This window comes from Microcaecilia unicolor, chromosome 1, assembly GCF_901765095.1.
Source record: "Microcaecilia unicolor chromosome 1, aMicUni1.1, whole genome shotgun sequence".
Lineage (NCBI taxonomy): Eukaryota > Metazoa > Chordata > Amphibia > Gymnophiona > Siphonopidae > Microcaecilia > Microcaecilia unicolor.
In genome coordinates this window covers 757,558,271-757,572,540 of record NC_044031.1, presented here as the reverse complement: position 1 = coordinate 757,572,540, position 14,270 = coordinate 757,558,271, and the positions used below count along the sequence as shown (strand labels likewise).

General features: G+C 44.3%; 1 protein-coding gene across 1 annotated transcript in view; it reads right to left on the bottom strand.

Annotated features, from left to right (window-relative positions):
• MEF2A (myocyte enhancer factor 2A) overlaps positions 1-14,270 on the bottom strand; it is a 297,626-nt gene that overhangs the window by 64,884 nt on the left and 218,472 nt on the right. Inside the window, 3 exon segments of the mRNA XM_030189732.1 lie at positions 761-820; positions 5,749-5,971; positions 8,761-8,898. Of these exon segments, the coding sequence (XP_030045592.1) occupies positions 761-820; positions 5,749-5,971; positions 8,761-8,898 (421 nt within the window).

The following is a 14,270-nucleotide window of genomic DNA, read 5'->3' as shown; positions in this document are numbered from 1 at the left end:
CAAAAAGCATTCCAGGTACCTAGATTGTAAGCTCTTTGAGCAGGGACTGTCTCTCTGTGTTCATCCCTCCCCCACCCCCCCGAAAAACATCCCAGGCAGTGGTGTTCCTAAAGGGGGGGGGGGGCGGTGGGTGCGGTCCGCCCCGGGTGCACGCCTGTCCTTCGTTCGTTCCATGCTCCCTCTGCCCCGGAACAGTAGGGTGCACCGGGGGGGTTCTTTCGCGGGGGGGGGGGGGGGGGGTCCTTTCGCCGGGGGGGGGGGGGGGGGTCGCGCTGCATCCAGGAGGCGGGCCGCATCGGCAATCCGCCCCGGGGTGTCAGCCCCCCTAGGAACGCCACTGATTCCAGGTATCCACCAACCTTTTCATAAAAAGTATTTCCTGATGTGACACTTCAGTTTCTCCCCTAGTCTTCTATTTTTAGAAAAGGTTGTTTGTTCATCTATATCATTCAAGTATTTAAATGTCTCTATCATGTCTCTCTTCTTCTCCAGGGTTTACATAATCAAGTCTGTCCTCAAAGATCTTCTTTGGAGACCCCATTTCATTTTGGTTGCTTTCCTCTTTTTTTATTCGAAAGTAATTTACAAATTGATACGTGCAGCAGCTTTTTGTGTTTTAACAAATAAACCCTTTATAAAACTTCTTTTGTTAAAAAAGTCAAACGCGCATCCTTTTCTGGAGCTGTGATTTTAATCAAGTGAACCCAGGGTTTTCAATACCACAAATCGCAAATTGAATCAAATAGCTTTGTGCACTCACCCAAGGGACTGGTGCCAGATCCATTCGGTACAGAGAGGTCGGAGGTACCCAAAATTCCACCTAGCAAATTAACAGAGATGAGTGACCTCATTAAGAAAACTCAATTAATTGTACTTAAAATGGCTTGACATATAGATTATTGCTAACATATAAAATTACGTTTAAGACAGGAAACTCTTAACATTTTATCTAAGTCTTTGTTCCATCTGTTCATACCTGTATGGGATGAAAGATGGCTCATCTCACGAATCTTTTATTCTGTTTCTATGACATACTGGCACAGTGGTGTCTTGAGTAACCTTACGCATTCTTACACAAATACCTGGCAAGATCCCAAAAAGTACAAAACATTTTATACTGCTTATCCCTTAAATAGTGGATTTTTCCCAAGTCCATTTAATAACGATGTATGGACTTTTCCTTTAGGAAGCCGTCCAAACCTTTTTAAAACTCCGCTAAGCTAACGAATTGCAGAGTTTAATTACACGTTGAATGAAGAAACCTTTTCTCCGATTCGTATTAAAGTTACTACTTTGTAGCTTCATCGCCTGCCCCCTAGTCCTAGAATTTTTGGAACAAGTAAACAAACGATTCACATCTACCTGCCACTCCACTCATTATTTTGTAGACTTCTATCATATCTCATAAGTACATATAAGTACACAAGTATTGCCATACTGGGAAAGACCAAAGGTCCATCAAGCCCAGCATCCTGTTTCCAACAGTGGCCAATCCAGGTCACAAATACCTGGCAAGATCCCAAAAATGTACAAAACATTTTATACTGCTTATCCCAGAAACAGTGGATTTTCCCCAAGTTCATTTAATAATGGTCTATGGACTTTTCCTTTAGGAAGCCGTCCAAATCTTTATTAAACTGTGCTAAGCTAACATTGTCATTACTTTAATAAAATTCCCCTACATTTTTTAAATTTTAAAATAATGCAGAACTTTGCGGAAAGAGAAAATAATTTTACAACAGGGTGCTTAGATCAGAAGGACCTCTATAAACTACACATAGAAACCTATATAATCTTTATAAAAATCACCTTATAAAACATGCACAGCTGTAGCTAAAATGCGCCCACATCTGTTACACCAGCTTGGGAGCAGATGTAGATGTACATGAATAAAACCCATGTGTATTGTCCTAGTTTTACAACTCCGAAATGATGTATTTATGCTATTGATATTCTAATAAAGATATTTACAAAAATATAAAAAGAAGAAATGCAGCTAACTCTGTGGGTTGAAGCTCCCTATGATACATTTCCAGCACAACACTGGACTTTAATATTGCTATAACACAGGTCCTATGTACATTCTGTTTGTAATTCTCCCTTATCCTGAGACTCTGCACCATTCAATAAGTTTTTTTTTTTATTCTGTGTCCTAACAGAATATAAAGTTTATTGACCCAAAAGGTCAGATTAACTAATGTGAGGACTCTTAACTAATGCAATTTAACCATTTCTAGGAAAAGAAAAAAAGATCAAGCAGACAATATCAAAAGGGGAGCCGAACCCAAAATTCCGATATACTTGTGTTGTGCAATCTTATCTTGCACCAATTCGAATTCACTGCCTGGAGGGAGTGGAAAACATGAAAAAAGATCTGAAGAAGCTAGAAGAATGGTCTAACGTTTTGCAATTAAAATTCAATGCGAAGAAATGCAAAGTGATGCACTTAGGGAGTAGAAATCCAAGGGAGACGTATGTGTTAGGCGGAGAGAGTCTGATAGGCACGGACGGGGAGAGGGATCTTGGGGTGATAGTATCTGAGGACCTGAAGGCGACGAAACAGTGCGACAAGGCGGTGGCCGTAGCTAGAAGATTGCTAGGCTGTATAGAGAGAGGAGTGACCAGCAGAAGAAAGGAGGTTTTAATGCCCCTGTATAAGACGTTGGTGAGGCCCCACCTGGAGTATTGTGTTCAGTTTTGGAGGCCGTATCTTGCGAAGGATGTTAAAAAAATGGAAGCGGTGCAAAGAAAAGCTACGAGGATGGTATGGGATTTACGTTCCAAGACGTATGAAGAGAGACTTGCTGACCTGAACATGTATACCCTGGAGGAAAGGAGGAACAGGGGTGATATGATACAGACGTTCAAATATTTGAAAGGTATTAATCCGCAAACGAATCTTTTCCAGAGATCGGAAGGCGGTAGAACGAGAAGACATGAAATGAGATTGAAGGGGGGCAGACTCAGGAAAGATGTCAGGAAGTATTTTTTCACGGAGAGGGTGGTAGACGCTTGGAATGCCCTCCCGCGGGAGGTGGTGGAGATGAAAACGGTAACGGAGTTCAAACATGCGTGGGATATGCATAAAGGAATCCGGTGCATAAGGAATGGATCCTCAGAAGTTTAGCTGAAATTGGGTGGCGGAGCAGGTGGGGGGAAGAGGGGTTGGTGGTTGGGAGGCTAGGATAGGGGAGGGCAGACTTATACGGTCTGTGCCCTGAAAAGGACAGGTACAAATTCAAGGTAAGGTATACTCATATGAGTTTGTCTTGGGCAGACTGGATGGACCATTCAGGTCTTTTTCTGCCGTCATCTACTATGTTACTATGAAATATGGCCTCAGCTCAACTCAGCATGTCGCCAATGATGCAGCAGCAGTACAACTAAATCACTTACACTGAAATGTTGTTCATGCTCAATGTTTGTTATACTGAAAGCAGCAGTACTTACTAATGTCTAAATCTGCTATGAGCAGAAAGACGGCCCTTATTACGGGAAGGATGCACACCTGCTGGAAATGCTTTTTATACAGCAGTTCTCTCTTGTGGGAGGCAGGGAAATTATTTACAGGTTTTTCACCCCCTTTTTCTTTTTTATAACTGATTCCTTTTCTCATTCTCCAGCTCGCCAGTTAGAAACAGCTTTATTTGATTTTATTATATTATATTTTTACTATTTCACACAAACAAAAAAAACCTGAAAAACATCCTCCTCTCTCCTCCCCAGGCCTCTAAACACTACTCTCCAGCTCCTCAGTCTAGTGGCTTTTTCCCCCTAGGGTTACCATATTTTGTCCCCCAAAACAGGAGGACACATGCCCCGCCCCCTTTCACACTCCACCCCTTTGATGCCCTCACTCCGCCCCTGTCACATTGTCCCCTCCCCCATCACACACCCTGTCACTCCCCCCCCCCGGTGGTCTAGTGACCTCTTTGTGGCAGGAAAGAGCACCCTCTTTCTTGCCCGGAGCGCTGCCCTGCATGCATCCTTCCTGTTGGTGATCTTGGCGCAGATTCAAAATGGCCGCCAAGAGTTGAAGTCTCACGAGGTCACTTCAACTCTCGGTGGCCATTTTGAATCGGCGCCGAGATCACGAACAGGAAGGATGCATGCAGGGCAGCGCTCCGGGCAGGAAAGAGGGGGCTCTTTCCTGCCCCGAAGGCGGAAGAGGTCACTAGACCACCAGGGCAGTAGTAAGTAAGGGGAGGGGAGGCTAGCAATATGCCCATTTGTCCGGACAGGTTTTACCAATCTGCCCATTTGTCCAGAAATCTGGGCAAACGGGCAGAATGGCAAAACCCGCCCGGTTGCCCGGACATGCCCTCAAAAAGAGGACATGTCCGGGTAAATCCGGACATATGGTAACCCTATTTCCTCCACTGCTCCGTGGAGCTCTATGAGTGAGCTCTGTGGGATGCCTGAGTATTGTATGGAGCCACAGTGGATCCAGCAGAGGAGTCATCAGCTGGAGCAGTACGGGCCAGGATCCAAAAGCAGCAGGAGGAAAGCAGAGGAGGTTTAGCTGAAAAGAAGTAGTTTCTTGAAATGAGGACCTAGTGAAGAGGGTATTCAGTGGCATTTGTCCACATAGCAGCTATCGCTTCCCAGGAAAGTGCCATTGAGGATGTACCTGGATTTTCAGCGGCATTATCTGCAGATGCAGCTGGGAGTGACCCACAGACTGGCAATATTCGGTGACATCTGGGTACCTCAGGGTCAGCCAAATAACTGCTCTGAATACTGCTGCTAACGGGGTAATTCCCAGCTCTGCCTCTCACTCCTGTATACGTACAGGTGCTGAATATATGGGTGCAACTTGACTGCAGCGGCCGGCATTGGAAACAAATGCTGACCGCTGCAGCTGAATACGGCATCAACTGTTTTCTGAGACTGTAATTGCAAAATTTCAACTTAAAACAAAAGCAAAACTCCCAAAGACACAGATTAACATATTTCCCAAAGTGACAGTATTAAAAAAAACAAACAATTATATCAACACTGAACACTAGAAGCCCTAATTACACCACACTAATGTAAGATGCATGAGCAAATGTGCCAAACACTTCCCAAGAAGACACTATAAATTCTATAGCTCTGCTTAGTCTTTTGTTCCCCTCTGCTCTTTTAGGCTTCCAGCTCATTAAGAGCCAGGGCTGGCACCCAGTGCTACGTGTTTTCATTGGAATTAATTTCCACCTTTTTATACGCACTCCCTGCTTACTTTAATCCAGTCCTTGCAGCAAGAGTCCTCAGTCAGGAACCCTGCAATCATGGATCTTAAATTTGGCTACTAGATGCTGCCTTCCATCAGCAGCAGCACCATCAAACCCTGACTGACTCTAGAAGCAGGAGACCTGAATGAGGGGCTAAACTCTGAGAGCAACAAAGAGAGTCCAAATCTCCTGCAAAAAAACCCACAAAACAAGCGGAACGTCTATGCTCCGTTTGGATGGCACCAGCGTTTTCATTTTCACTTTTATTCAGTCCAGATCGTCTCATTTCGTGAGAATTTTTGGAGGAACATCCGTATATGTCAATTTGAAGACCCCCGAACAAGGCCTTTTCGGCCGAAACACGGACCGTGTAGGGTCCCAATAAAACTTTCTGGTGCTCTTACCATCTGTGGTTTCAGTCTGGTCTTTCTGGATTTCTTCCGCTTGTTTTGTTGGTTTTGGGCTAAACTCTGAGCCTCATACTCTGGCCACTGTATAGTCTTTTGAAGAAGTCGAGTTCTTACAAGTATATTACCTGTATTACCGGTGCTCGGTGGTCTCTGAGGGACACCAGGGGAAGCCACGTTTCGATGTAGCGTGGCTAGGGTTGAAGAGAGCATGCTCGTGTCCGTTAAAGACGTGCTGGCTACCAGCGAAGAGGTCACAAGAGAGCTTCCTTGATTACTGTACGATAGGGCAGAAGGGTTTGACACCGGAACCGTAACGGACATTGAGAAGTTCTGGGGTGGCAAACTAGGCTGAAAACAGAAAGAATAGATTTTTAAAAAAAAAGCATTAATTACAAATACACTAGCAATGTCAACAAGATGGTTCATGTATAGGTATGATAGCTAAGTATTATCTTTATGTAGAACAAAATGACAGGGAAGATTAAAAATCAGTCTATATCAAGGGTTCTCAACTCAATTCTCAGGACACACCAAGCCAGTCAAGGTTGTCAGAACACCCACCATGAACACGCATGAGATAGATTTGCATAAGCACATAAGTAATGCCACACTGGGAAAAGACCAAGGGTCCATCGAGCCCAGCATCCTGTCCACGACAGCGGCCAATCCAGGCCAAGGGCACCTGGCAAGCTTCCCAAACGTACAAACATTCTATACATGTTATTCCTGGAATTGTGGATTTTTCCCAAGTCCATTTAGTAGTGGTTTATGGACTTGTCCTTTAGGAAACCATCTAACCCCTTTTTAAACTCTGTCAAGCTAACCGCCTTCACCACGTTCTCCGGCAACGAATTGCAGAGTTTAATTATGCGTTGGGTGAAGAAACATTTTCTCCGATTTGTTTTAAATTTACTACACTGTAGTACATACAATAAAAGCAGTGCATGCAAATTTATTTCATGTATGTTCATTGTGGCTATCTTGAGAACCAGACTGGCTTAGTGTGTCCCGAGGACTGGGGTTGAGACCCCCTGCACTAAATGATATTCTCTATGCAAAAACAAGATCCTCTCTCTAGCAGAGGGTGGCCTTGGAAGCAGAACACTTATTTGAGAGATTTTTGGTCAATCGAGTGTTAATTCTTAGCACAGTACCTTCAGGTATTTACAGCAATACATATCAAGAAAACTGTATAGGTATTTAAACACAGGGGAAAAGGGAATAGCTTGTACAATTTTAGCAATTCGTTTGACAAAACGCATTTTACATACAGCAAAAACTCAGTATTGTGAAGAGCTGACAAACCTGCACGGTTATTGGCAAAAACTAAACAATTAAAGTTGACTTATTTTCAAGGGGAATTATTTGGGAGCTCAAGTTAAATAACCTTGAGATTGAAATGACATAACACCTGCATAAATTGAATATTTAGCAATTTATGCTACCAACGGAGGAGATTCATCCTCTTAGCTCTGTACCAAAATGTCCGGCTCACAGTAAGAGGTTTCAAAGCTAGACTTTAACAAAAGGGCTTGGGGGGAGGTGGAGGGGAGAAATGAAAGAGCTTTCCTTGCACCTAGGAGATTGCATTAACAGTGGTTAAATAATCCATCTTTCAAACGGTTAAGAATGTTTTAAAACAGAACAGGTTCAAAGCATCAGCAAAAAGTACAGACATGCACAGAACTGAAAGCAAAACACAGCACTCGGTGATGCAACAGAAGGTAAATAAATGTACTTAGTAATGGGTTTGCTCAGTTCAAAATCTGGTATTAATATGACATACTTTCTGATGACACGCCCTGTGATTATCCTGCTGACTCCAGCCTTTACTGCACCTTGATAACGTTCCCCCCTTTGCCTTCCAAGTTTTCTACAAAAATTCAGCTCTCTCTCCAAGAAACTCCCCAACATTTTAGCCTTCATACATTACATAAGTAATGCCATACTGGGAAAGACCAAGGGTCCATCGAGCCCAGCATCCTGCCCACGACAGCGGCCAATCCAGGCCAAGGGCACCTGGCGAGCTTCCCAAACGTACAAACATTCTATACATGTTATTCCTGGAATTGTGGATTTTTCCCAAGTCCATTTAGTAGTGGTTTATGGACTTGTCCTTTAGGAAACCGTCTAACCCCTTTTTAAACTCTGCTAAGCTAACCGCCTTCACCACGCTCTCCGGCAACGAATTGCAGAGTTTAATTATGCGTTGGGTGAAGAAAACTTTTCTCCGATTTGTTTTAAATTTACTACACTGTAGTTTCATCGCATGCCCCCTAGTCCTAGTATTTTTGGAAAGCGTGAACAGACGCTTCACATCCACCTGTTCCACTCCACTCATTATTTTATATACCTCTATCATGTCTCCCCTCAGCCGTCTCTTCTCCAAGCTGAAAAGCCCTAGCCTCCTTAGTCTTTCTTCATAGGGAAGTCGTCCCATCCCCGCTATCATTCCCTTGTCTATGTGAACTGAATGTTATAGTAAACTTTTAAAGCCAACTTCGTTTGTAGAATATTCACAAACTATTAAAACTATTCTTATTTTAGGGGGAAAAAACTCATTTACTATCATATTGTGTTTTCACATTACCAAAACAGATGGTCCATTCACAAATTGAATTGAATCAGAGGTCAGAGAAACTGAACCATTGGGCTGAAGAATTTGCTGCAGCTTTCCCAGTACGTTAAAGGTTACACACGCAGTGTCAATGTTTAGATTGAATTAGTTCTCTTGATTCTGCCACTTTTCTAGTCTCTAGCCCAGCTTGGATTTTTTTAAACCTTTCCTAACAAATTCTACTTTCCCACATCTCATAAAGAGAAAATGTTTCTTACAGTAAAATGTTTTAATATGCCACACCTTTGGCGGTGGGGCTAAACCAGGAGTCTCAAAATGCCCAATCCTTGAAGGGTACACATCAGTCTGGTTTTCAGGACACCTTTAAACAAATATGCATGAGAGATTTGCATACAATGGAGCCAGCAGGCGTACAGATCTATCCAATACATATCCATTAGGTCTGTGGCCCTGAAGGACGGGCATTTCAGGCCCCTATGCTAATATAATGAGGGCTGCGGATTCTATTCATGCAACAAGATAAAAGGCACAAAGCCATAAGCCGTACATCAGTACTCACTGCGATTTTATGATTCCGCATCATATTATCAAACTCCTCATTAATTTTTTTATATTTTTCTTCCGTATGTGGTGTAAGCACATATGAGCTGTCAGGATCTGGGCTGTCGCACCCTCTGTGTTCCTTCTTGTTCAGAGCCTAAATAATGAAGTTAATAAAAAGGATCAACACAGAAAAACAAAAAGAGATTAATTAAAGTACTTACAGGGCCTCGCTTGAAAATAAAATCACTATCTTCACTTAGTCTGCGGAATCTGTCCTCCGAGAGTGGACTGTGCTCATAGAAATCGTCAGCATCAGGGCTGTCACAATCATTAAGGCCTTTCTTTCTTAAAGTCTGAAATACAATTGGAAAATTCACACACACATCATACTAGTCTCAATCAGCTGATTGTTTCTGCAAACTTCAACTGAATGAACAGCAGAATCTGCTCTGTACAATCAAAAAACCTTCTAAGCGAGCTGGAATGAACAGAGAAGCAGCCTAAGACTACTGTCTCGAGCAGCTTTATCCAAGAACTGGGCTTTACCAAATAAAATGTTAAAAGTTAATGTAAGGGCCAAAACTATAGGCACAGGAACCTCAAGCCATCAATTCTCATAAATCTGTTTGTTTTCCAAAAGGGAATTCACACAACAAAACCCAACTCAGATCCTTGTCAGTCTAATAACGAGCCACTACAATGTTTAAATGCAAGCCCTTAAAAGGGCCTTATTATTTTCATAACTTTACAATGTGTTAAATTATACATAAATCACGGCATTTCATCATCTTGGCATGGTGATTTATTTTGAAAGTCACACCACATCTACAATGGACATACCTGTGAAACCTTATTTATGTTTTCCCATTTTTCTATTTCTATTTCCATTACAGCGATTCACGATAAAAATAGCAAATTTATTTACTAAAACAATGACTGTTTTGCTGGATCTACTACACATGTTACATCTACCTACCCGGGTTTGTTAATAGGTCAATCAAAATAGAGGACTTGTCTCCTTTGGACTTAGCCTTCTAAACACAAGTAATGAAAGACCAAGTTATCTAATACAAAAACAATTCACACAAATTTCAAAACAAATTTCCAATGCAGTTTTGTTAAACCATCTCAGACAAGGGTCTAAATTTTACTAAACTGCATTAAGCAACTAACGCACAGTAAACAGTAGCCCGGGCCTGTATTAAAAAGGCAGCTGCCACAGTAAAAATCCCAAGTTAGTTGCCTAACGCCAAAAGGTCATGGACTGGGTGGGTAGAGGTGTGGCTGGCTCTGACAGCTAGCGCATGGGTTAATAACATTGATACCACCGATTCATCAGTGATTTCTGACATCTCACATAAATTAACCCTGATTACCGACTGGGTCTTTTAAAATATCATTTGAAATTGAATCCCTCCAAAACCACTGCTTTGTTTTTTCCTTTAATGGGCTCCTCCAGTCTTCCATCTGTTCCCTCGATCGCTGGGATGCCCATACCTATCAAAAGATGAGATTAAAATCCTGGAGTCCGTATTGACAGTCGGCATCTTCAAAACCCATATCTCTGTGATTGTTAAGAAATCATTCTTTCTGCTCCACCAAATAGGTCTTGAGATGTTTTTGATAAACCTTCACTTTGCCTTCTCATAGTAACATAGTAGATGATGGCAGAAAAAGACCTGCACGGTCCATCCAGTCTGACCAACAAAACAACTCATGTGTGCTACTTTTTGTGTATACCCTACTTTGATTTGTACCTATGCTCTTCAGGGCACAGACCGTATAAGTCTGCCCAGCACTATCCCCGCCTCGCACCACCGGCTCTGGCACAGACCGTATAAGTCTGCCCCGCACTATCCCTGCCTCCCAACCTCCAGTCCCGCCTCCCACCACTGGCTCTGGCACAGACCGTATATGTCTGCCCCGCACTATCCCTGACTCCCAACCTCCAGCCCCGCCTCCCACTACCGGCTCTGCTAGCCAATCTCGGTTAAGCTCCTGAGGATCCATTCCTTCTGAACAGGATTCCTTTATGCTTATCCCACGCATGTTTGAATTCCGTTACCGTTTTCATCTCCACCACCTCCCGCGGGAGGGCATTCCAAGCATCCACCACTCTCTCCGTGAAGAAACACTTCCTGACATTTTTCTTGAGTCTGCCCCCCTTCAATCTCATTTCATGTCCTCTTGTTCTACAGCCTTCGTATCTCCGGAAAAGGTTCGTTTGCGGATTAATACCTTTCAAATATTTGAACACCTGTATCATATCACCCCTGTTTCTCCTTTCCTCCAGGGTATACATGTTCAGGTCAGCAAGTCTCTCCTCATACGTCTTGTTACGCAAATCCCATACCATTCTCGTAGCTTTTCTTTGCACCGCTTCGATTCTTTTTACATCCTTAGCAAGATACGGCCTCCAAAACTGAACACAATACTCCAGATGGGGCCTCACCAACGACTTATACAGGGGCATCAACACTCCCTTTCTTCTGCTGGTCACACATCTCTCTATACAGCCCAACAACCTTCTAGATACAGCTACCGCCTTGTCACACTGTTTCGTCACCTTCAAATCCTCAGATACTATCACCCCAAGATCCCTCTCCCCGTCCGTACCTATCAGACTCTCCCCACCTAACACATACGTCTCCCGTGGATTTCTATTCCCTAAGTGCATCACTTTTCATTTCTTGGCATTGAATTTTAATTATTCCACCAAAAATACTTGGGATAAATTAAACTAACCATTCATACACATAACCACTAATATAATTAATTAAATTATTTAAATATTCATATCCTCTGGTTTGTGTACTTCCTTTTTCGAATATGTCCAGTTCGATCCGACAACTAATATGTAAACATTGGCATGTTCTTCAAGTACATGCACCCTTGGTAGATCGCCCTTGTTTTGCTTATAAGAGAGGGCGTAATTTGGGTGAGATGTTATCGGGTCGGAGTCCGGATCGGCATGAACAACTGGGACATTTTAAACGTGGATCCTGCACATATTGTCAGCATGTTCATGAGGGTAACAAAATTAGTGTACCCAATAATAATCATCGCAACTTTTTCATGCATAGCAGGACTGACTGTAACTCAGCTGGAGTTGTGTACTGTATATGGTGTCCATGTGGACTTTGTTATATAGGGCACACGAAGAGGAAGATTAAAACACGCATTGGGGAACACATTAGTAATATTCGTACCTCTAAAAGGGAAGCTCCTCTGTGTGAGCATTGGAGTGAGTTTCATCATCAGATTACTGATTTGAAATATACAGTGATCCTTCAAATTAAGTTACTGAGGGGAGGAAATTTGAGTGATATTTTGATTAAAAAGGAACAACGATTTATTTATATGTGGGACACTGTCTACCCTCGTGGTTTAAATAGAGAGGTTGAATGGTTATGAAAGGTAAAATTATGTATAATCATACCTGATAATTTTCTTTCCATTAATCATAGCTGATCAATCCATAGACTGGTGGGTTGTGTCCATCTACCAGCAGGTGGAGATAGAGAGCAAACTTTTGCCTCCCTATATGTGGTCATGTGCTGCCGGAAACTCCTCAGTATGTCGATATCAAAGCTCCATCCGCAGGACTCAGCACTTAGAGAATTACACCCACGAAGGGACACTCTGCCCAGCTCACCACCGCCGAAACGGGGGAGGGGAATTAACCCAGCTCATCCCCACACAAGTGGGGGAGGGGAATCCGTCCAGCTCATCCCCGCGGAGCGGGGGAGGGACACCACACCCGCCGATGCGGGGGGATCTGGCTTATCCTGCAACCGCAACCGCGGGAGGAGCTGACTGACCCTAACACCGCCGAAGCGGGAGGGGTACAAAACTGCCCTACAGCCGCACGAAGCGGGAGGGAGTGCCGGCAGAATTTTAAGTCTCAATCCAGCCCCGTAAAACGGAGGGGAGAGGAATGCAGCAGCTCACTGTAACACAACTCGTCTTAACTCTTGAAGAATCCAAGTGAAAAAACTTGAACACGAAGTCTTTCTGAAGTAACTGAAGACTAAACTTGAACCTGAAATGCAACCAGAATAAAAACAATACAGATATCTGGGAGGGGCTATGGATTGATCAGCTATGATTAATGGAAAGAAAATTATCAGGTATGATTATACATAATTTTACCTTCCATATCATCAAGCTGATCAATCCATAGACTGGTGGGATGTACCGAAGCAGTACTCACCCAGGGCGGGACATAGAAATCCCTGACCGCAACACTGAAGCTCCAAACCGGGCCTCCGCCCGAGCAGCCACAGTCAAGCGGTAATGCTTGGAGAATGTATGGGCCGAAGCCCAAGTTGCCGCCTTGCATATCTCTTCCAAGGAGACGGAACCGGCCTCTGCCATCGAGGCCGCCTGAGCTCTTGTAGAGTGAGCCTTCAGCTGGATAGGCGGCACCTTCCCCGCGGCCACATAAGCCGCTGCAATGGCTTCCTTGACCCATCTTGCCACTGTAGGCTTAGCAGCCTGCAGACCCCTACGAGGACCTGAATACAGGACAAACAGATGATCCGAATTCCGGAAATCATTGGTCACTTCCAAGTATCTGATGATGACTCGTCTCACATCCAGATATTTAAGAGCAGAGTACTCCTCTGGGTAGTCCTCCCTACGAAAGGAAGGGAGACATAGCTGCTGATTCACATGGAAGCGAGAAACAATCTTGGGCAGGAAGGAAGGCACTGTGCGAATAGTCACTCCTGCCTCAGTGAACTGTAGAAAAGGCTCTCGACATGAGAGCGCCTGGAGCTCGGAAACTCTTCTGGCTGAAGTGATAGCCACCAAAAAGACTGCTTTCAACGTCAGGTCTTTCAGAGATGCCCTTGACAAGGGTTCAAACGGCGGCTTCTGCAATGCTCTCAGCACCAGGTTGAGATTCCACGCAGGCACCACTGAGTGCAGAGGAGGGCGCAGGTGATTAACTCCCTTGAGAAAGCGCACCACAGCTGGCTGCGAAGCCAGGGAAACACCCTTCAGGCGGCCCCTGAAGCAAGCCAGAGCCGCTACCTGGACCTTAAGGGAACTGAGCGACAGGCCTTTGTCCAGACCTTCTTGCAGGAACGCCAACACTGAAGAAATTGGAGCAGTGAAAGGAGAAAGAGAGCCTGCTTCACACCACGCTGCAAAGATACGCCAAACCCTGGCGTAAGCAGTAGAAGTAGAGCGTTTCCTCGCTCTCAGCATAGTGGCGATGACCTTGTCTGAGAAGCCCTTCTTCCTCAGACGCTGCCGCTCAATAGCCAGGCCGTAAGACCAAAGGGGGAGGGATCCTCCATCACCACGGGACCCTGATGTAACAGGCCCTGCTCCACTGGCAGCCGCAGAGGATCGTCGACTGAGAGCCTGATCAAGTCCGCATACCAGGGACGCCTGGGCCAATCCGGACCCACCAGGATTATCCTGCCGGGATGCTTTGCCACCCGGTCTAGTACCCTGCCCAACATGGGCCAGGGCGGGAACACATAGAGAAGCTCTTGTGTCGGCCATTGTTGGAGA